Source organism: Erinaceus europaeus, chromosome 6 (assembly GCF_950295315.1).
Source record: "Erinaceus europaeus chromosome 6, mEriEur2.1, whole genome shotgun sequence".
NCBI lineage: Eukaryota > Metazoa > Chordata > Mammalia > Eulipotyphla > Erinaceidae > Erinaceus > Erinaceus europaeus.
This window is the reverse complement of record NC_080167.1, coordinates 43185742-43209733: the sequence shown is the minus strand read 5'-3', so window position 1 is coordinate 43209733 and position 23992 is coordinate 43185742. Positions and strand designations below refer to the sequence as shown.

The 23992-nt window shown below is 39.1% G+C and overlaps 1 protein-coding gene across 1 annotated transcript in view; it reads left to right on the top strand.

Annotated features, from left to right (window-relative positions):
- Positions 1-480: 480 nt before the first annotated feature.
- The window catches only part of SMYD3 (SET and MYND domain containing 3), a 630991-nt gene continuing 607479 nt past the window's right edge, over positions 481-23992 (top strand). The window contains exon 1 of the mRNA XM_060192108.1: positions 481-634. Within this exon, the coding sequence (XP_060048091.1) occupies positions 566-634 (69 nt within the window). The 5' untranslated portion in view covers positions 481-565. The remainder of the gene's footprint in view (positions 635-23992) is intronic.

Here is a 23992-nt window from a genome sequence, read left to right as displayed (position 1 = left end):
TTAAAATGAATTCCTGTTTGCTTAGTTCTTTTGCATTTCTGTATTTCTGCTTTTCCAGTTTACTACTTCTATCCTGGAATGTTACTGACTTTTATATACCAACCTTGTTGCCCTTCACCTTTATTTATTGCCTCTTGGTTTCTAAGAATTTTCTACTTGATTGTTTTAGAATCGAGTGATCTCTGGCAGGAAATCTCTGGTTTAATAACTGTCACTGAGTACCTGGAAATTGTTTAGTGAAAGTTTACTTGTGTTCAGAAGATAGCTCACTCTTAATGGGGTGCATCTTACTTTGTGTGAAAGTCTGGGTTCAAGTTCACCGCAACACCTGAGAATGTTCCCTGAATGGTGGAGGTAATGCTCTGATGCCTACCCACTATCTTTCTCCTTCTTGGCATGCATATGTCTATCTGAAATAAAAAGTATGGAAAAGAAGTTTAATTTGTGATTGAGTTTCTTCCGTTCTCTCTCTCTCTCTCTTTTTTTTTTTTAAAAAGATATCAACAGACTGACAGATGATAAGAAAGAGGGCCTCACACAACTGGCAGTGACATTTCAACACTTCATGAGAGAAGAAATGCAGGATGCTTCTCAGTTGCCATCTTCCCTTGACATTTTTGAAGCCTTCGCAAAAGTAAGTGTTTAGTCTCACATCTTTGATCATATTGTAAGCCAACCCTTTACACCTTATTTGTTGTTGGTTCATGAAAAGCCAGGACCTTTCTTGCCTTATTCCCATACCCTGCAGAGTAAAATTAGAAAATCATATTGCTTACACTAAAAAAAAAAAAAAAAAGAGGGGGCTATTTTCTTGTGTTATTAGTATTCTAAATATGTTCATTGTTAACTCTCAAAACATTTCTTAAAAGAAAGATTTGATTTCCTTACTAGAAAAGGAGCACATTCCACTCTTCTATATTAACAAATTCATTTGCCATTGCACTTGTTTAATTTTGTGATGGTGTTTTAGCGACAGAGCCTGCCTTTGGAACAAAGACTTTATGGGAATCTATTCCTTGATGAAGAGAATTCTAAATAATTTGAATACATGAATGTTTCTGCTTTAAACTAGTTGCTTGAATATTTGTTTAGATGCTTCATATCATTCAAATCTGATATATTAGGTATATAGGTGGCAGGTTCATTTAAATATTTTACCTATGTTCTATTGGTAATACTCTCCTGAAGTACTCTTTTCAAAGATGGTTTGAAGGGTTAGAGAGAAAAAAGATATAATGATTGGTTTTTTATGTATAACCAGGGATTAGGACAAAGGAGAAGATATGCTCCCAATTACTGTCATGCTTAGGAGTCTGCTTCTGCTGTGCTTTCTTTCTCATGCTATGGGTTTGTCTCAATGCTAATCATATCTAAAAACACGGAAAAAATTACATTTGAGGGTGATTTTACCTTTTACTATTACTGGGATTTCTTTCCTCCAGGCCAACTTTTTTTTTTTTCCAGTTAGAAAGAGAGAGACAAAGAGCATTTAAGCTTCCCATAGTGCCGTGGGGGCTGGGGTCTCTAACATGGATTGTATGTGTGGTATACTAGGTGCCTTCCCAGGGGTGCTATCTTGCTGGCCCTTACTTTGTAGTCTGTGATTGTATATCTAATGCTACAGTTATAGGGACCTGGGACATGGTCCAGGACCCATCTTATGTAATAGAGAGCACACTTTACCATGTTTGAGAACTGGGTTTGACCCTTTCTTTGGCCACTACTTTGGAGCAACATGCGCAGGGGCACCTGCATGGGCAGTGGAGCAGTGCTGTGGTATCTCTACTCATTCTCTCTGTCTCTCACTATCTAGAGAGACAGAAAACAAAAACAACAAACAAAAACAGTCTGCTGGTAGCAGTAGCATCGTGTAAGTGCAAAGTCCCAGTAAAGCTCTGACAGTAGATAAGTAAAATTAGAAAAAATAATGTTGAAGTTAACCTGTGAATATTTATTGTATGTTCTGTATAACTATTTTCTAAGAGTTGAAATATGATTACTGGGGAGTTAGTCCTATTTTTTTCTCAAGTGTATTTTTATTCCTTAGGGTGTTTTTATGATTCCTGATGAGATGATACTGTCTTGACATTCAGTTTGGATGGGTTTATAATTTAAAATATATTTCAGAATATAATGGTTACTTATACATTTGAGAAATCTCTTATTTGTTTATTTCACAAGCTTCTGAAAATTATAACATCGTAGGTGCATGTGTTCAATGCAGTTTTATTGACATTGTAGTTCTTTTTGAAGCTTAGAGAATTTGTTACTTGGAGGTGTGGCTAGAGAGAACTAAATATTCAAGGTGTAACGCAAGTGGTGGTTGCTACTGATGACAGTGACGGTGACCAAAGCGTGGGAGATGTGCTGAAGAGTTATATGTTAGTGACAATGTACAAGACATGCCATTATTTATATATTCTTTTTTTTTAAAAAAAATTTATTTATTTATTCCCTTTTGTTGCCCTTGTTGTTTTATTGTTGTAGTTATTGTTGTTGTTATTGATGTCGTTGTTGGATTCGACAGAGAGAAATGGAGAGAGGAGGGGAAGACAGAGAAGGGGTGAGAAAGATAGACACCTGCAGTCCCGCTTCACCGCTTGCTTATGAAGCAACTCCCCTGCAGGTGGGGAGCCGGGGGCTAGAACCGGGATCCTTACACTGGTCCTTGTGCTTAGCACCACCTGCGCTTAACCCGCTGTGCTACTGCCCGACTCCCTATATATTCCTTTTTAATACACATGAACTTTTTTACACTAGGGAATGAGCCCATAGCCTCATGCAGATTCTGATAATTGGCCTCCCTGGTTCAGTTTGCTTACTGAATTAAGCAGATAATTTTGCAGACCTACTATGTGTACATCACCCTTCATGTAGGATTATAGAAATGTGTGACTAATACTCTCTGGAAGTCATCTATAAATTGGAAAACACAACGAGGCAGACGTCTCACTTCAGGCTTCTGTATATTTATCAAGCGTGCACATGCCTGATAAGGAAAATGGAGCAATGGAAGGAGAGAAGATTCTTAATTGTGAGCCCATGAAATTGTCTATGCTGAGATGGTGACTCTGTTAATAGTAGAACATGATTAATTCCTCAAATGTTGGCAGTTTGTACTTTGAACATTGGGGCTTACTCTTGAAAACCAGTGTGTTTCCCCTGTTGAAAGAGGTTCTTAGTGCTGAATGTGCTGCTTCTGTTTAAGAGTTGGTTGTACTTAGAAACATTTACTCTCATTACTCAAAGATGTTATTGTATATTTTCTTCAGTTATATTTTCAGGTATTTCTCTCCCCCCCATTTCTTTAGCATTGGTAGTACTACTCTCCATCCCTATATAAGCAGACGTGAGTAACAATTAACCACTGGTGTTTAGATGTTTAGAAAGTATACACAGATCTTTTTTGGATGGGTATGTTTGGTTTCTTAGACTATATCCCCGAGAGAGAAATTGCAGAGTCATAGGGTAGGCCCATTTCTAGCCATCTGAGAGTGCTCCAGGTTCCACAGAGGCTGGCCTATTTGCTGTTTTTCATTTTGTTTCTTGGGCTTTAAAAATGGAGTAGTATGAGACATAGGAAGGAGAAATTTCTCGATGAAAGGATGCCAAGGAGGACTAGTCAAAGGAAGCAGAATCAGTGGCATGGATTTCAGAAGACAGTTTTGGGAAACAATCACAGGTCATTGTTTAGAAATGCTAGGGATGAGGTGGCACTGACTTGAACTCTCGGAGCCGAGAAACCTACATGGAGCATTCCTGGGGAAACTTGGAAAAGGTGGCTGTTACCTGTGGAATGTCTGCTTCAGTTATAGTGAGCGATTTCAGTAAGAGTTTGAACGAATGCTTCGTGCTTTAAAATGTCTGTTATATATCATAATACAAAATTAATGATGGTAGTGGTGACTACAAAATTGCCATTGAGGAGGCTACAGAGATTATGGTTGGGTCAGGAAGCTGGAATGGTTTGGTTGAAGCTTTATTTGCACAGTAGTCCTTCCTTCTCCCTTCTTCCTTTCCTCCCTTCCTCCCTTCCTCCTATCCTCCATCCTCCCATCCTCCCTTCTTCCTTCCCTTCCTTCCTTTCTCCCTCCCTCCCTCCCTCTCTCCCAAGTTTCTTCCTTCCTTCCTTCCTCTCTTCCTCCCCCCCCCCCTATTCTTTCCGAACACAGATCATTTGTTATTTATGGGTGTGTGGCCAGAGTGAAATTAAAAATATAAGGTGTGAGTAATGTGGTGGTTACTACTGACAGTAAAAAAGGTCACCAAAGAGGGGGAGGTGATCAGAAGATGTATTTGTTAGTGAGACAGTAGAAGGCATCCCATTACTTATATGTTCATGCACACTAAAAAACAGATTCATCTCTGCTGACTTTTTGTCAGATTGTTTACAGAAAAGAAGATGTATGTTTCCATCTCTGCAAACACCCCATACTTTTTTTTTTAACTTCTGCTTCTATCTTTAAACATCATCTTCAGTTCGATTTTTAAATGGATTTATTTTGATGTGACAACTGCCTTGGCTGGAGTTACTGATTGAGTTCTAAACATTTGCTACAAATATAAACGACTTACATATTATGTTTAATAAATATAAGTCTTACAATATGAGGAAATTACAATTATATAGGAGACCAATTTAAGAGGCCAGGCATTGGCACACCTGTTGAGCACACACGTTACCACGTGCAAAGACCCAGGTTCAAACTGAGGTTCCCACCTGGAGGGGGTAAGCTTCATGAGCAGGTGAAGTAGTGCTGCAGGTATCACTCTTTCTCTCTCCCTCTCTATCCTCCTTCCCCTCTCAATTTCTCAGTCCTATCCAATAAAAAGTAAATAAAAATTAGGAAAGGGAACTTAAAAAAGGAAAAGAAGGATGGTTATTAAAAGAAAAAGAAGACCATTGTAAATAGAGGCCATATGGTATAATGATTAAGTTGCTTCCTGAGGCACATAAGTGAAATTCTCCAGCCTCAGTTTCCTCATCTTTGAATGGGAATGATACCTACTTCCATAAATAAAAGTGAAGTTTAGCTATGAAGTGTATATGGTGTCTCATACAAGTTATTAATTTCTGGGCTCCTTTTACTTTTTTAAAAAATATTTTAATTAATTAATTTTTATTATTGCATAGAGACAGAAATTGAAGAGGGGAGAGAGAGAGGGAAAGAGACAGGGAGACATCTGCAGTCCTGCTTCACCACTTGTAAAGCTTTCCCCTTGCGGGTGAGGACCAGGGGCTTGAACCTGGTTCCTTATGCACTGTATGTGTGTGCTTAACCAGGTGCATCATTGCCTGGTCCCTTCCTTTGACTTTTTTTTTTTTTTAAAATAAAATGGAAGTATTGACAGGATCATAGGATAAGAGGGATTTCAGAGCACTTTCTTTGGATTTCATGTAGAAACATTATTAGTAACTTTGATGAATGAAACAAAATGATAAAAAGTCCTTATAAAGAGCACTTTAGTTGTCATTTACTAAAATGGCACAGAAGGTTTAGTTTTCTCTATTCCATTCCTCTGTGTATGTCTCTGGATTCCTTTTTGTTTTCTATATTTTTTTAAAATTATGAGATAGAGAAAAATAGAATATGAGAGAGAGAGAGCAAATGGCAATTGTGATTAAATTAAATAATAAAAACCTAGTCTTAAACCATTAGACTCGGTTCTGAACTTATTCTCTATGCACAGAATAGTTTAAAAAAGATAATTATGGCGTGGGGGGTCAGGCAGTAGTGCAGTGCGCTAAGCGTGCATGGTGTGAAGTGCAAGGGCCCGCATGAGGATCCTGGTTCAAGCCCCAGCTCCCCCCCTGCAGGGGAGTCGCTTCATAGGCGGTGAAGCAGGTCCGCAGATGTCTATCTTTCTCTCCCCCTTTCTGTCTTCCTCTGCTCTTTCCATTTCTCTCTGTTCTATCCAATAGTGGCGACATCAATAACAATAATAACTACAACAATAATAAAAAAGAGATGATTATGTAGGTTTCTCAAAAAAGTTATTTTTGTTTCTAGCTTGTAACTTCCTTTTCTGAAATGCATTTGGTAGACTTATTAGAAATGTAATAATAAATAAAAAATTATCTACTTGCCTAATATGTCTCAAAAACAGCAAACAAATTGGACACAAAAATAAAAGTAGCCTTTCTGACCACAAGATATATATGCCATTGTTAATGTTTCTAGAACTCTGAAAAATACTTAAAAACTCTGTAAAAGTGTACAACCACCACACTTTTTTATTAGAAATTCCACATCTGTATGACATTTTCCCTCTATTTTTCTTCCAAATGAAGTAATAATTCTTCTGGTAGCATGTTATTTTTATTCTTTAGGGCAAGTATGTGACCTCAAGAGCTTGTCTTTCCAAACTCTTAATTTCTAAGACTATTAGTGTCAGCTGGCTTTCCAGTGTACACCGTGATTTTATAGATTTTAAAATGAGGATTTTGTGAGACAGATTTTTTTTTCTAATTATGGCACTTAAATTTTTCATTAAGTTTCATTGTGAGAGAACTCTTTTTTTATTGGAGAATAATTGGTGAATGTATTAAAACAAAAATCTTGCTAATTCATGATGTGAACAGAAGTCATAATTGTTAGAAATATGATGCAAGAAAACAATAATACTATTTTACTCAAGATTACCTACTTTGACTGGTAGGTGCTGTTAGAATGTCAATGAAGTCACCTACGTGATTGGGCTGGGTAGGGGTGAACCTGGTAGAGCCCGCATATTAAATAATTATATGAAATTTTGCTATGATCTTAGAGTTTTACATCAACATGGATGGAAAATTGCTAAACAGCCCTTCCTTTGCTGAAAAATGGTGTACCAGTAAAAAACCAAGAACAGAATTGTACACATTATATTCGGATTTTGTTATTCTTATTGCCAGGCTTTACTGTTGCAGACTCTCTATAAATGTAGGAAGAGAGACAGAGAGAGTGATAGAGTCAGAGAGAGAAGAGAAAAAATCAATCAAACAAACACACCGCAGCCCCGAAGCTTTTAGCAACAGTGGGGCTGGGCTTGAACCTGGGCTGCATGCATAGCTCACTATCCAAGCGAGCTACTTTGTTGACACTGGTGTTACTCATTTCTAAGATCAACGTTTTCAGTTGGCAGCCCCCAAATTTTGGTGCTTTATATAACTTCAGTGTTACAGGTAGACTAATTTGTGAGAAGACTTTTCTGTTATTTCAGAAAGTCAGGAGTGTGTGTGGGTGTGTTTGAAGTTCATAAGGAGGCTTTCTGCTGATCAGCTTGGTTGGGGTTCATTTCTGCAGCATGCTGTAAAGTAGTAAAGAAAGCAATCTTCTGAATTAATAAAGTGATGAATTATCTAATTATAAAGTTGATGTGAAATGGCAGTATGATAACTTTGACTGCATTACTAAATGATCTCAGTGACTGATCAGATGTGCCTAGCTTCCATGAAGGAAAAATATGCCATTAAATATTTAATACTAAAAGCGAGTAAGACACACCAGGGTTGCTAACCTCTAATCACTGGGGTGCACACATCCATGAATTTCGAGGTAGCTGCTTGATGAGCTATCTCTCTTGTCTGTTTAGAACAGCTGCTAGAAGACTTAGTACTGGGATTATACCTCTCTTCTGGTTTTAGGTAAAACAGGCAAGCAGCCAGCTTGAAGATCCTAGCATTCTAATTATGAAATGCTGATGTAGTTATGATTTATATGTTTTCTCTTTTTTATAATAGATTGAGTTTCTGAGTAAATGAAACAGAGAATTACTATCAAACTGTTCTTCCATATAAAGTGACATTTGTAGTGCACTTGGGTTTTCAACACAAAATGAGTCATGTCTTAAATGATATTTATTTGTGATGATATTCATTTTTAGCCATTCAGTTACTCTTTCTCTTTGTTTATATGAAGTAGTGTAAGTTTATCATAAAGATCGGGTAGTAGTTAACTTCTGAGGTTGGGAAGGACAATAAATTCTTAGTATGTTTTCTTGTACAAATCTAATTTCTTGTGTAATACTCTGGCTTTGGTTAAAACTATCTATAAAAAATTATGTTTGCCAAGCTTGGTTGTCTTATCTACTTGCAAGTATATCTTGCCATAAGTTTAATAGGCAGTGAAGCAGGTCTGTAGGTGTCTGTCTTTCTCTCCCCCTCTTCACCTTTCCCTCCTCTCTCCATTTCTCTCTGTCCTATCTAACAACGACGACATCAATAACAACAACAACTACAACAACAATGGAAACCAACAAGGGCAAAAAAAGGGAAAATAAATAAATAAATATAAAAAGATTATTTGAATGAAATTTGCATGGAATTAAGGTATCGTTTAAAATCTGGATTCTACAACCTGAAGAACTGAATATTAAAATATTAATTATTCAAGAGTTCTCAGCCTGGACCTGTCTTGTTTTCAAGACACTATTGGGTGTGTTTTGTTTCTTTATGATTCTATAAATATTTGTCTTTGCAAATCAAAACATTCTGCCATATAAATAGAATAGATATGCAATATTAAAAATTCTCTTTGGTCTTTTCCTTTAGGGGTATTTATTTATTTATTATTTTTAGGGGTATTTATTTTACCTAAAAACATATACTTAGTATTATAGCATAGAAAAATTATTTAGAAACATTATTTTGGAACAGACATTTGTCAAGTCAAAGAAAAGCATTGAAATTATATGTGACCAGACTTGGATCCAATTCCATTTTTGTATCTTATTGCCAATGGGGCTATTGCTGGGGCTTGGTCTCTCTCTCTTTCTTTCCTTCTTTTTTCCACAGAACAAAGAAAAATTGAGAGAGGAGGGAAAGATATAGAGGGAGAGAGAAAGAGAGGCACTTGCAGCATTACTTCTTTGCATGTGAAGACTACCCCCTGCCCTGCAGGTAGTGATGCAGGGCTTGAACCAGGATCTTTGCACATGATAACTGTGTGCTCAATCAGGTGTACCCCCTGTCCAACCCTCCCCCCAACACACACACACACACACACACACACACACACACACACACACGGTCTTTCAAATTTAGAAGGTTGACATATATATGTTATTTTGATGCCAGGCAAGTTTTTTCATAACAGAATGTTACTGTGGTGTCTGGGAAATTGCTCACCTAGCAAAGAACTTGCCCTACTCTGTGCGAGACTTGGGTTCAAGCTGGGGTGTCTTTTCTCACTTTCTCTCTTCTGCTCTCCCGTCTCTCTCCCTCTCCCTCTCCCTCTCTCCCCCCCCCCCCTCTCTCTCTCTCTCTCTCTCTCTCTCTCTCTCTCTCTCCCCCTCTCTCTCTCCCTCTCCTTCCTAGGTGCCTTTGGATGAGGACTTGGGTTAAATCTTGGACACCACATGATAGCACCATAGACATCATGATGGAGAGGCAGTATTTTGATGTCTCTCCCCTTCCCTTCCCCCTTCTTCCCCTTCCTCTCTCTTATCCCCTTCCCCTTACCTCATCCCATTTCCCTCTTCTCTTTTCTTCTCTTCCCCCCCCCCCCCCCCAGTAAAAGAATCTAAAACTTCACTGCTCTGAGATCACTTTTTTCCAGCTAGAAATGGCAAAAGACAGACACACACAACACACACTGAGAGAGAGGGGCCCCAGTACCAAAGCTTCCTTGTAGTGCTATGGGGCCTGCTGGGAACCTAGGTCATGCACGTGACCAAGCAGGCACACTGTCCTGGTGACCTTTGTTATTAACCAAAAAATCCAGGCTTTAAATTTTGGCATTTGAGGGCTAGGAAGATAGCATAATGACTATGCAAAAAGACTTTAATACCTAAGGTACCAAAGGTCAATTCCCAGCACCACCATAAACCAGAACTGAACAGTGCTTTGGTTTTAAAAAAAGAAAAAGAAAATTGACATTTGAGCATTCTGCCAGCCTTTTTTTCTATGCTACCTTTTTAGAGCTGGATGATTGCTTGAGTAGACAGTAAATAACTTGAGGCATACAAGCATTTTCCTAGCGTCTTCATAGTGACCATGTGTTGCAGGAATTCAATCACTTTATCACATTATGACTTGCCTTATGCTTTACAACTTTACATTTTTGCTTTATCAATGTGTTTCTTCAAATTACCAAAGCTTAATGGTATGTGAAGCATTGTTGCTATGACAACAAATACATGTAGGCAAGGAAAGTACCTCCTGTGGATAAGGGACTATTTTTGATAGTTCAAGGTATATGTGAGGTAATTTGTAAAACTACCTATAGACATATGTAAGACCATATAAAGGACTATCAAAAGCTAGTGACAGATGAGCAAGGTTTGGCTGGGATTGCTGCTGCTGCAGTATACATGCCTGTGTCATGTAAGGAGCAAGCAAGAAGGTAGGACTCGTTGTGTTTCTTTACCTCTTTAAACAGTTATTTGTTGCCTGTGAGCTATTCTGAGCTGATAGAGGAGGGTTAGCCCTGGCTCATAACCATCAGCAGTAGTTGAATTGGAACTGTTTCTTAATACTGTTAGGCTTGATATTTGCATAATATTAAGAATGTGATTGGGGTTGGAAGTCCATGCTGGGTGATATTTATGTGCTTGTTAATGGTTCTTAGATAAATTTCTAGGACAATATATTTCAGAATAATGTATTTGTATGCACTGAAAATATTTTGCTCTTATCAATAGCTTTTGTGAAGATTTATTATTATTATTATTATTTCCTCCAGGGTTATTGCTGGGCTCGGTGCCTGCACCATGAATCCACAGCTCCTGGAGGCCATTATTTCCCCCTTTTGTTGCCCTTGTTGTAGCCTCGTTGTGGTTATTATTATTGACATTGTTGATGTCGTTCGTTGTTGGATAGGACAGAGAGAAATGGAGAGAGGAGGGGAAGACAGAGAGGGGGAGAGAAAGACAGACACCTGCAGACCTGCTTCACCGCCTGTGAAGCGACTCCCCTGCAGGTGAGAAGCCGGGGGCTCGAACCGTGATCCTTACGCCAGTCCTTGAGTTTTGCGCTACATGCGCTTAACCCACTGCGCCACCGCCTGAACCCCTAGATTTATTATTTTTAAAAAACTTTATCTCACTTGATAGAACAGAGAAATTGAGGGAGGGGGAGATAGAAAGGGAGAGGAAGGCAGACACCTGCATTCCTGTTTCATTCATCATGAGACTTTCCTTCTGCAGTTGGGGACCAGAGGCTTGGAACATGGGTCCTTATGCATGATAATGCATGCACTTAAACAGGTGCACCACTGTCTGCCCCCCATATCAGTGAGTTTTGATTATCTTTGTCACTTTTGAATTAAAAAAAAAAGTAAATAAAGAAGTTTGCAGAGTCCTTTGCACTGTATGGAAGCAAGGTTCTATACTCCGTAGTCTTCCATTTTCTTTTTAATTTTTTTTTATTATCTTTATTGGATAGAGATAGTCAGAAATCAAGAGTGTAGGGGGAAATAGAGAGGAAGAGAGAAAGAGAGACACCTGCAGCCTTGCTTCACCACTCGCAAAACTTTCCCCTGCAGGTGGGGACTGGGGGCTTGAACTCCGCTTCCTTTCTCACTGTAATGTGCGCTTAACCAGGTGCGCCAACACCTGGCCCCTCTTCCTCCCTCCCTCCCTCCCTCCCTTCTTTCCTTCCTTCCTTCCTTCCTTCTTCCTTCCCTTCCTTCCTTCTTTCCTTCCTTTCTTTTTTATTTCCTTCCTTCCTTCCTCTCTTCCTTTCATTCTTTCTTCTTTTCCTTCTTTCTTTCCTTAAGGGGGATTAATGGTTTATAGTCAACATTAAAATACAGTTGTATATGTGTAATATTTCTCAATTTTCCACATACCATTTCAACCCTCTCTAGGTCCTCCTCTGAGCCTTACATTTTCTTTTAGTTTACTGAAATAGACAAGTGTTTTATACATAATGGAATATACAGCCTTGGATGATTTGGAATTTGAAAATTATTTTGAAAACAACTTCATATTTTCAGTTATAAGACAACATTTTTTTTTAGTGAGTGTGATTGTAATCACATAATTAATAATAGCTGTCAGCATTAGTTGAACAAGATTCAAAATACTATAAAGCCTTGGCTTTGTTATTTCCCTTAATAGTCAAGATTGCTATCCTATATTGGCAGAACTCTTTTCTGTCTAAATTTTTTTTAAAAAATTATTTATTCCCTTTTGTTGCCCTTGTTGTTTTATTTATTTTTTAATATTTATTTATACCCTTTTGTTGCCCTTTTTTATTGTCATAGTTATTATTGTTGTTGTTGATGTCATCACTGTTGGATAGGACAGAGAGAAATGGAGAGAGGAGGGGAAGACAGAGATGGGGAGAGAAAGATAGACACTTTCAGACCTGCTTCACCGCCTGTGAAGGGACTCTCCCCTGCAGGTGAGGAGCCAGGGGGCTCAAACCAGGATCCTTATGCTGGTCCTTGCACTGCGCCACGTGCGCTTAACCACTGCACTACCGCCTGACTCCCTTCCGTCTAAATTTTAAAGGCATCTTCAATGTTACGAATCCAATTACGAAGAAGACTAAGACAAAAATAAACCAATGGAACTACATCAAATTAAAAAGCTTCTGCAAAAGAAACCACTACTCAAACAAAGAGAACTCCCACAGAGTGGAAGAAGATCTTTACATGCCATATATCAGACTAATATATAAGAGGCTAATAACCAAAATATATAAACAACTCGCCAAACCTAGCAACAAGAAAAAAAATGACCCCATCCAAAAATGGGGAGAGGATATGAACAGAAATATTCTACATAGAAGAGATCCAAAAAGCCAACAAACATTAAAAATGCTCCAAGTCTCTGATTGTCAGAGAAATGCAAAGACAACAACGAGATACCACTTCACTCCTGTGAGTATGTCATACATCAGAAAAGGTAACAGCAGCAAATGCTGGAGAAGTTGTGGGGTCATAGGAACCCTCCTGCACTGCTGGTGGGAATGTCAATTGTTCCAACCTCTGTGGAGAACAGTCTGGAGAACTCTCAGAAGCCTACTCTATGACCGACTCTGTGACCCTGCAATTCCTCTCCTGGGAATATACCCTAAGGAACCAAACATACCCATCTGAAAAGATTTGTGTATACTCAAGTTCATAGCAGTACAATTTGTAGTAGCCAAAACCTAGAAGCAACCCAGATGTCCAACAGCTGAAGAGCAGCTGAGGAAGTTGTGGTATATGTTGAATACTACTTACCATTTTAAGCCCATCTTGGATGGAGCTTGAAGAAATCATGTTAAGTGGGATAAGTCAGAAACAGAAGGATGAATATGGGATGATCTCACTCATAGGCAGAAGTTGAAAAACAAAAATAGGAAGAGAAAACACTAAGCAGAACTTGAACTGGAGTTACTATATTGGACCAATGTAAAAGACTCTGGGTGGATGGGGGCAGGGTTCAGGTCTTGGAACATGATGGCAGAGGAGGACCTAGTGGGGGTTGTATGTATGTTATGCATGTACAAACTATTATATATGCTGTTAACTGTAAAACATTAATCCCCAACAAAGAAATTTTTAAAAAAGGATCCTTTCTTAATTCCAACCTTTGCAAGATGTAATTTTTTTGGCAAAGTCCTTTTCATTCATCAATACTCAATTTAAATGCCAGTTTTTTTTTTCCCCTAGAAAGACATTCTGAATTACCTTTCACATAGCTGATTGTGATAGGAATGGAAAAGTAGAATGATAACTAACATATCAGTAGATAAAAAATTAACATCCGACACTTATTTTATCTCTTTACCCAAGTGCTGTTACCAGTTGTTGACCAGTTTATCCCCAAAGGGAATATAGCCCCTGATCTAGACCATCAGAATGGAACTGCTTCAGAAGATTAATGGCAATGTCTCACAATCGGACATTTGGGATCTTTCTTTCTAGTCTGTTTATGTCAGACTTTATTTTAGATAGCTTTGTCTCTAATCATTCTATGCTTAAGGATTTATATTATTTGAAAAAAGCAGATGTAAAAAAGTTGCCAAGTCAATAATTACTTCTAATTATCATTATGACAAAATAATAAACAAGAGTTTCATGCCGGAGACTCTGTGGTCCCAGGTTCAGTCCTCAGCACCACCATAAACTAGAGCTGAAAAGTGTTCTGGCCTCTCTCTCTCTCTCTCTCTTTCTCTTTCTTTCTCTTTGAGTTGTTCTCTCTGTTTCTCTCTCTCCTTCATTAAAATAAAATAACAATCATAATTATAATTAGCATACCAGGTTATTTAAACTATGAAAATTTGTAGATTATCTATGAATATTTTTGCGGGGGATTATTTGTTTTGGAAAGTTCATTGTTTTCTTTTAAAAACCTGGATTTCATATGTCCTGCCCGGTCAGTTTTCCCTAAGGCAGAATTTGTGATTAGTTAGAGCTACTTCTAATTTTTCTTTCCTCCTTCTTCTTTTTTTTGCACACATATTTCTAGAACTGCGTGGGATATCTGCCTTGCTTAATTGTAATTCATAGTGTGAATACTACAGGATTGGCCCTTATACCCTTTTACCCACGAAGCCACTCAGTAAGTGACTTCTTCCTTCCCCAAACCTAATTAGTATCCCTGGGAGCATTTCTTTGTGAAGTCTTTATGCTACAGTCCACTTGTTCTCTTCTAAATGGAATTTCGAAGACCAATAACTCTAACAGGTTTTTAGGTTGACCTCAGTAGCCACAAAACACAAGAGACAAAATAGAATCTTGAAACTTTCTGATGGTAAGCAGAGGAAATAAAGATAGTATTTACACTGCCATTTATCTCTAGGCAGCCATTCAGTTCAATTCTGATCGATTTGATATATTGGAGCTTTTGGATAGTCTATTTCCCTTTATGATAAACTTACCAGTTAATTGACTGGTGCTTGACTAGAAGAATATGATGATCCAAGTCCTTGTTTGTGTTTTTCATATGCAGATATATTTTATACTTTGACTTTTCCATTCCTGTTCTAATGTGATAGCATGTATTAAAGCATTTAAAATATTATTTTACTAGAACGTGAGCCTAATTTGTGAAATGGGAAGCCTGTGAGAATATTGCTGATGGCATATTTGTTAACATTAAATATTTTGGAACTTTATTTTTCTTATTGTGTAGTTAGTGAGTTACAATATAGCTGTTGAAAAATACCTATTGATTTTGTAAGTACTTGATGTCTGTTAACTGTATTAATGTAGATTAATTCTTAAACCTTTTTAGTGTAATTAAGCTTTTAAAATCTTAGATAAGTTAATTTTACATTTTCCTAGTTTGAGTGTTTATTCTGATGTTGTTTTTAGAATGCTGACATGATTCTCCTTTTCATTTTTATTTTCAGTGACAGAAAGTTTAAGAAAATGTGATTAATTCTCTCACACTGAAGTCATTTAATCGTTCTTTACATAACAGCTGCTTTCTGCTCAGTACATTGAACATAAAATTCTAGAGTGCCTTTGTGCTGTCATAAATTTTAAGTATAAACCAATCTTCTTCTTAAGCATTATATTCTGTTGTTTATAATTTGTCAGGCTTTTCTAGAAATTGCTACTGTATTTGGCTCGAAAGATATTCCTCTTAAAAAAACACAGAGTTCTTTTCCTAGTCCTGCATTGCAGTATGATTTTAGTATTAAATATTGACAATAAAGAATTGGGAGGAAGATTGTTTTACCTTTTCAGTCCCCTCCCCCACTAGGACTACCAGTGGGACTCCATGCCTATCTAGATAGATGGTGAGTCTACCATTCCTGGTAGCCATTTTTTTCTTCTGATAGAGACAGAGAGAAATAGAGAGGGAGAGAGATAGAGACACCTGCAGCACTGCTTCCCTGTTGGTGAAGCTTCATTCCCTGCAACTGGTTGAGTGGAGGATTGAACCCAGGTCCTCCTCCTTGCTCCTCTGATCCTAATGTGAATTCCCTCAAATGAGCTAACAGTGTTTTCAGTTGGGAAATGTGGCTGTTTCTTTAGCATCTTGTTTTGTCTTTTTCAAAATAGGCAGGAAAGTAATTTTAAGAAGTTATGAAGAGAAAGGGTATCCTTAGACTCTCAGGAGCTATAGTCTCAAGTTGTTTGGGATCCAGGAAAGAAGAGCATACCAGGAAAGAGATAACTACTTCTTTTTAGGGGCCTGGCGGTGGTGCACGGGGTTAAGTGCACATAGTATGAAGTGCAAGGATCTGGGTTTGAAACCCCCACCCCAGCTCCCCACATGCAGAGAGGGTAGCTTCAAAAGCCTTTGAAGCTGAGCTGCAGGTGTCTGTCTCTCTCCCTCTCTACCTCCCCTTCCCCTCTCAATTTCTGTCCTGTTCCCCTTCCCCCCACCCCTAAAAAAAGGGGGGGGGAATAATGGCTGCCAGGAGCGGTGGACCTGGAGGCAAAACAAAAAAATTTCAAAGATATTGATAGGGAATAAATCAACACTGCATTTGGCAATTGGACACTCAAACCCAGGGACTCAGGCTGTTGGTATGCTTTAAAAACCCCTTCTGTTTCATTTGGTTTAAATCTCCCCTGCTTAACACTGCATTCTATTTACATAACCACTATATTCTATTTACATAACCACTGCCGTCTATTTACATAAATCACTTTTACATTTACATAAAGCACCACCTTCCCTCCAGGGCATTGGTGGTTTAGTGATAGAATTCTCACCTGCTCCACCCCCTCTCCTTGTCACACCCTGATCCTCTCCTTGTCACACCCTGATTTTCACTGGTCACTTTTCTCTCCACCCTCTCTGCGTCACATCCTGTTCACACCCTACTTGGGAAGTATATATAAAGACAACATTGTTCGTTTTAGTTAGTTGTTAGTTTAGTCTAGCTTGGTATAGATTGCGCTGCATCCTGCATGAATAAAGAGATACTGCGTACAACCCAGCCATGAGTCCCGAGTCGTCTGTCTCCTGTCAGTGAAGCTCAGCCTGACAGGCAATTGGACACTCAAACCCAGGGACTCAGGCTTGTAAGGCCTTCACTTTTTCAATGAGCCATCTCCTCAACCATAAAGATTTCCCTTCCTTTCTTTTTCTTTTTCCTTTTTCCCTTCCTCCCTCCCCTCCCCTTTTCCCCCTTCCTCTCTTCTCCCCTCCCTTCCCTCCTCTGCTCTCTTCTCTCCTTTCTTTTCTCCTCTCCTCTCCTTTCCCCTTCCTTCCTTTCTTTCTCTCTTTCTTTCTTTCTTTCTTTCTTTCTCTTTCTTAACTTCAGATTAGAAGTTTGTTGATTTTTATTATATGGGTGGGGGACAGAGCACTTCTCTATGATTTTATGTGGTGATGGGACCTCGGACATTTAAGACACGTGCACCATAGCTGAGCCACATCTCTGGCATCTATGTTTCTACTGTGTTTACCAAAATGATAAATTGCTTCTCAGCATGTGTTGCTCCTGAAGAAAGATAATTGTTTTCCATCTTTAGAAAAAAAAAAGTCAGGAGTTGGGCAGTAGTGCAGCGGGTTAAACACAAGGACCTGAGCAAGGATCCCGGTTTGAGTCCCCAGCTCCCCACCTGCAGGGGAGTCACTTCACAAACAGTGAAGCAGGTCTGCAGGTGTCTATCTTTCTCTCTTCCTCTCTGTCTTCCCCATCTCTCTCCATTTCTCTCTGTCCTATCCAACAACGAAAATATCAATAATAACAACAATAATAACTGCAACAATAAAAACAAGGGCAAAAAAGGGAATAAATTTTTAAAAAGTTTAAAAATAGTAGTTTACAGATAAATGTTGGAATTATGTATAATTTCATAAGCTGGAAGTATATATTTATATTTCTGTGTATTTTAGGACCTATTAAGTATTGTAGTAAGGCACAAACTAGAGTTGTTATGCCGTTAGTAGATCTACCATGGTGTTAATGTTCCAGGTGATGCAAGCCAAACTGTGAATTTTTCTCTTTGAATAGAGATCTGCCTGAATGGCCAGAAGTATTTCTATTTGTATACAAGGAATATAGTTCATGAGCAATAAAACAGAAAAAGTGTCTACGTCTCACCTGGTAGAGTGTACAAATTACTGTGTGTAAGAATTCAGGTTCAAGTCTCCCATGCTCACTCACAGGGAGATGGCTTCATGAGTGGTGGAGCAGTGCTGCAAGTTTCTCTCTCTCTCTCTCTCAATCCATTTGTCTCTCACTCTCTACTGAAAATATGGCCGCCTGGAGCAGTGGTGATGTGTAGATACCAAACCCCAGTATGGAAAAGAAAGTAAAAATAACTGTCTCAGTTTTTTTTTAAAATCTATTTATTCATTTATGAGAGAGGAAGAGGGGAGAGGTGAAGGAGATAGAGACAGAGAGATAGAGAACCAGCGAAACAGATGATGTCATACCTCATGCCTAAGAGTCCAATGCTTTATTTACTGTGCCACCTCTGAGCCCTATCTCAGTTTTTTTTTTTTTTTATTGTTTTTGTTTTAAGAAAGGAGACATTAACAAAACCTTAGGATAGGAGGGGTTCAACTCCACACAATTCCCAACACCCGATCTCCATATCCCATCCCCTCCCCAATAGCTTTCCCATTCTCTATCTCTCTGGGAGTATGGACCCAGGGTCATTGTGGGTTGCAGAAGGTAGAAGGTCTGGCTTCTGTAATCGCTTCCCCGCTGAACATGGACGTTGACTGGTCGGTCTATACTCCCAGTCTACCTCTCTCTTTCCCTAGTAGGGTGGGTGTCTGGGGAAGTGGAGCTCCAGGACACATTGGTGGGGTCTTCAGTCCAGGGAAGGTTGGCCGGCATCCTGATGGCATCTGGAACCTGGTGGCTGAAAAGAGACTTAACATACAAAGCCAAACAAATTGCTGAACTATCGTGGACCCAAAGGTTGGAATAGTGGAGATGAAGTGTTGGGGGGTACTCACTGCAAACTCTAGTGTACTTCTGCTTTCAGGTATATACCCTGCACCAGTTTATGGATACGTGTGAATATATCCTCCACCTCAGGGAACCTGGTCTATATCTAGGTCTTGGGACCTTGTTAGGAAGTGAACCACCTAGGATGGAACTAGAGAATACCATGAAGGAAAGGTCTTACCCGAGCAATGAAACTGAAGGGTTGTCACTCCACAACTGAAGTTTCTGGACACAGTCTGAGCTGAAGCATGTTGAGGTGGCAATCGTTGCGTTGATTAGGTTGCGATCGGCAGATGCAATATTATTTGATATGGATTGGGAGAGGCATGCGGGAAAGTGGTCCCCACCCTCAGGTTCCAGGACTGGGGAAAATATAGGCTCTACAGTGGAGATGTGAGGTTCCTGCTGTCTTAGGGTTCAAGAAGACAATGGATAATTATTGTTATCATCACATTATTTGGCAGTTGGGTTAACTTTGAAAAATCCCTTTGTTAGAGTTTGCTGTATAGTACCCAGTATCTTGTATATAGCTGTGCCACCGGTTGCCTCTGACCTACCTGGTCTAGGCTTTTGAGAGTCAACATATCAAAGACTCAACCCATGTATCAAAAAGACTCTGTGTTTTAAAAAGTTCAAGACATAAAATCAATTTTTCCTCCTCTCATATTAATTAACTAGTGATTTATATGACTACACTTTAATAGGAGTGTTCATAAACACCATTCCCACCACCAAAAAACTGTGTACCATCCCACCCAACCACCCCCAGACCTCCGCCAGCCCAGGGAAACCACATGTCCACCCTCCCCCTCACCACAGGGTTTTTACTTTGGTGCCCTACTTTCAATTTAGTCAGATCCTGCTTTTAGTTTCCCTTTTTGATCTTTCTCAACTTCTGTTGATGAGTGGGATCATCCCATACTCATCTTTATCTTTCTGTCTTAGTTCACTTAACATAATTCCTTCTAGCTCTGTCCAAGATGAGTCAGAGAAGGTGGGTTCATTTTTCTTAATAGCTGCATAGTATTATTCCATTGTGTATATTTACCACAGCTTTCTCAGCCACTCATCTGTTGTTGGTCACCTGGGTTGCTTCCAGGTTTTAGCTATTATGAATTGTGCTGCTATGAACATAGGTGTACACACATCTTTTTGGTTGGGTGTTATGGAATCCTTGGGGTATAATCCCAGGTGAGGAATTACTGGGTCATATGGAAGGTCCATGTCTAGCCGTGTGAGAGTTCTCCAGACTACTCTCCAGAGAGGCTGGAACAATTTACAATCACACCAGCAGTGCAGAAGAGTTCCTTTGACCCCACACCCTCTCCAGCATTTGTTGCTGCTGTCCTTTTTGATGTATGAATTACTGAAGCTTTAACCCAAGGTCTCACTGTGCATGTTATCACTAAGCCACTTCCCCTGCCCAACTTTTTTAGATTTTTAGGGTGACAGACATATACACACAGCTAAGCACTGCTCCACTATGTATGGAGTTATTCTTACTGACCCCACATGAGACCAAAGATAAAACCCAGAGCCTCCTGCATGTGAGGCGGGTGCTCTGCTGCTGAACCATCTCTCTGAAGTTAAAAAATATTTTGACGAGGGACCGGGTGGTGGCGCACCGGGTTAAGCACACTTCGTAAAATTTGTTTTGAAGGACAGCAATGTCACAATTAACATAAAGCTTTGAGTGCACCTTCTGTTGAACTTTTTTAACTCAGAAATTTCTATTAATCATTCTAATCTATTATGAAGGCAGGAGCAAATTTGAGAGGGTTTCCTGAATCAGTGATAAGAATGCCTGGCTCACCTAGCAGGTCTTCATAAATGTGAAAGGAAGAATTTTAATGTTTGGATTTTGCCATGATAAAATATTGTCATTAGATATCAATAACATAGCTAAGAGGAGAGTTGTACTGTTATATCGTACTCTTTTATAATAGTGGGGAAATTGCAGATCGGCTTACTTTTATACTGTTAATATAAAGGAGACTAATATATATTTTATGTTTTTCTGATTATGCCTTTAAATTTAAATTCTGTGGTATTTAATAGTCAAATATCAGAATTTTCCTTCTAAATATGACTATGAAAGCTTTTATGTTAAATTCAAATTTATCTTTTAAAAATGGCTTTATTTTCTTTATCTTCTTTTTTAATATTAATTTCTGAACATATTTATAGGAAAGTAGCCATATCTGCATATTTTAAAATGAAAGGAGTCTGACTTGACCATTAAAAAATTTAATATAACAAAGCTGTGAAATTATCGTGACCTGTAATATTTTATATTAAAAGAACAATTTTTGTTATGTTGAAGATAACAAGGAAGCTCTTACACTGAAGCTTGTGCTAAAATGAGGTTTTCTGTGATTAAATTGTTTGAATGTGACATTTTTTTCCTGAGGCAATTTTGTATTTCCTTGTAAGATTGTAGAATCAAATGTGAAACAGAGTCTGTAATCCTTGTTTCACTAATGAAGTCAGTGCTCCTCAAAATTTGAGCTTTGAACCTTTATGGATTGTGCAATTACCGTGAGAGATTAAAGACACCTTCTTATATAAAATTCAAATAATCTCAAGAGAAGCAGATTACTAGATTAGACAGTGGATACAATTCTGTCAAGTTACACATTAATCTTATCTCAGTTAGTTGTTTCAAAATATATGCCACATCTTTTGTACCTATTATAAGGATTCAAGACCAAGTAAGGGTAAGCAGTACAAACTGGTGGCAACATTCCCATCTGGGACTTAGCTCCAAGGAAGCTGAAACTGGAAAGAAATGACTCTCAGGGGGCCAGGTGGTGGTGCACCTGCTTGAGTGCACGCTGCAGTGTGCAAGGACCCAGGTTCAAGCCCCCGGTTCCCACCTGCAGGGGGAAAGCTTCACAAATGGTGAAGCAGGGATGAAGGTGTCTCTCTGTCTCCCCCTCTCCCCCTTCCTCTCAATTTCTGGCTGTCAGTATCCAAAAAATAAAGATTTGAAAAAAAAAAAAAGACTCTCAGAGGAATATAGGGACTGAATGCTGGATGACAGCAATAAAACATACCTTCTATCCAAGGATCGGCATAAGGATCCCGGTTGAAGCCCCTGGCTCCCCACCTGCCGGTGAGTCGCTTCACAAGCAGTGAAGCAGGTCTGCAGGTGTCTGTCTTTCTCTCCCCCTCTCTGTCTTGCCCTCCTCTCTCCATTTCTCTCTGTCCTATCCAACAACAAAGACATCAATAACAAAAACAATATTAACTATAGCAATAAAGGGCAACAAAAGGAATAAATAAATAAATATAAAAAAGAAAAAAACTTAGGAGCAGCAGCAGATTGCTTCCTCTCCTCTCCTCTCCTCTCCCCTCCCCTCCCCTCCCCTCCCCTCCCCTCCCCTCCCCTCTCCTCTCCTCTCCTCTCCTCTCTTCTCCTCTCCTCTCCTCTCCCGGATCAACTAGGAATACCAAAGGAGACCACCTGGGACTGAAACAATACAGGACTTGAATGACCACAGGAACCCACTAAATCACCGGTGAGTACAAACATGTGTGGCTGGTGACAGAGAGGAGAGAGGAGAGTAAGGAGAGATTAAGTGACATATAACAGTCCAGCAGTTTATCAGTTGAGACACCACCTCCAGTCTGCTCCACCAACAAGGGGATAGCTGAAGGGAGGAGAGGACTCCCCAGAGACTCACCAAGTACAACTCTGAGTCTCCATTGCTACTGCCCTCAGAATCTGGAGCAGCGACAGGAAGGGACACCAGGGGACAGAGATCTAACCAGGAAACTCAGGAAAAGACCTATACCTCGGTGGCATAGCTGAGGGGCTGTGAAAGTCTCTTTGCATAACCACTGGATTATCTCTGCCACGCCTGCTTTATCTCTTGGTCAGGAGTCAGTGATTAAGCTAAGAAGCCTATTTAAAAGCCCTCAGGCTCCCATAGCCTACAGGGAAGAAAAAAAAAAAAGAGGCTTTTAAACTACTGAGCTCCAACTCAGGGATTTAAATACTATTGAAACAACTGTTAACTTCCACCACTGTGAACCCTTTAATTAACTTACTTAGACACAAGTCAATCCAGTGACCAGTAATTTGAAAAGTACTTATAAAGGGAACTCATAACATAATATATAAAATGGTTAAAACAACAAGAAGAAATATTGGAGAATCGAACCAGGACAAGAGTCCAGCTAAATATCTTCCAGAGGGTGAAGCACAAAATAACGGTTTCAACATCCAAACATTAGCTAAGGAAATAATAACAGGAGTGAGTAAAGAATTTGAAAAAGGGAGTCGGGCTGTAGCGCAGCGGGTTAAGCACAGGTGGCGCAAAGCACAAGGACCGGCATAAGGATCCCGGTTCGAACCCCGGCTCACCACCTGCAGGGGAGTCGCTTCACAGGCGGTGAAGCAGGTCTGCAGGTGTCTATCTTTCTCTCCTCCTCTCTGTCTTCCCCTCCTCTTTCCATTTCTCTCTGTCCTATCCAACAACGACAACAATAATAATAACTACAACAATAAAACAACAAGGGCAACAAAAGGGAATAAATAAATAAAATAAATATTTTTAAAAAAAAGAATTTGAAAAAATTGTAATCAGAAATACAGGAACAACAAATGAGACTATGGAAGAAAAATACTAATTATCTCATGGTTATTAGAGAGCTGAAAGCTGAAATTGCTGAGCTAAGAACACAACTAGCTGAACAAGCTAAAACAGTATTAGAACATGGCAACAAAATAGATGAACTCCAGAAAACAATAGAGGGCAGAGAGAATAGAATCAATGAGGCTGAAGACAGAATTAGCAAGATTGAGGATGAATTAGAGACAACTAAAAAAGAAGTAAGAGATCTCAAAAAGAGATTAAGAAATGCTGAAAACAACAACAGAGTCCTATGGGATGACTTCACCTACAAAGGAAAACCCATAAGATTAGCAGCAGACTTCTCCATACAAACATTATAGGCCAGAAGATAATGGCAGGATATCTATTGAGTGCTCAATGAGAAAGGCTTTCAACCTTTCTCAGGATATAGTATTCTCATAAGAATACTATATCCTGTTAGACTGTCATTCAGACTAGATGGAGGCATCAAAACCTTCTCAGACAAGTAAGAGTTGAAGGAATCAACTATCACCAAGCCTGCCCTGAAAGAAGTTCTGAAAGGTCTCCTATAAACAATCAGACCACCACAAATAGGACATATATC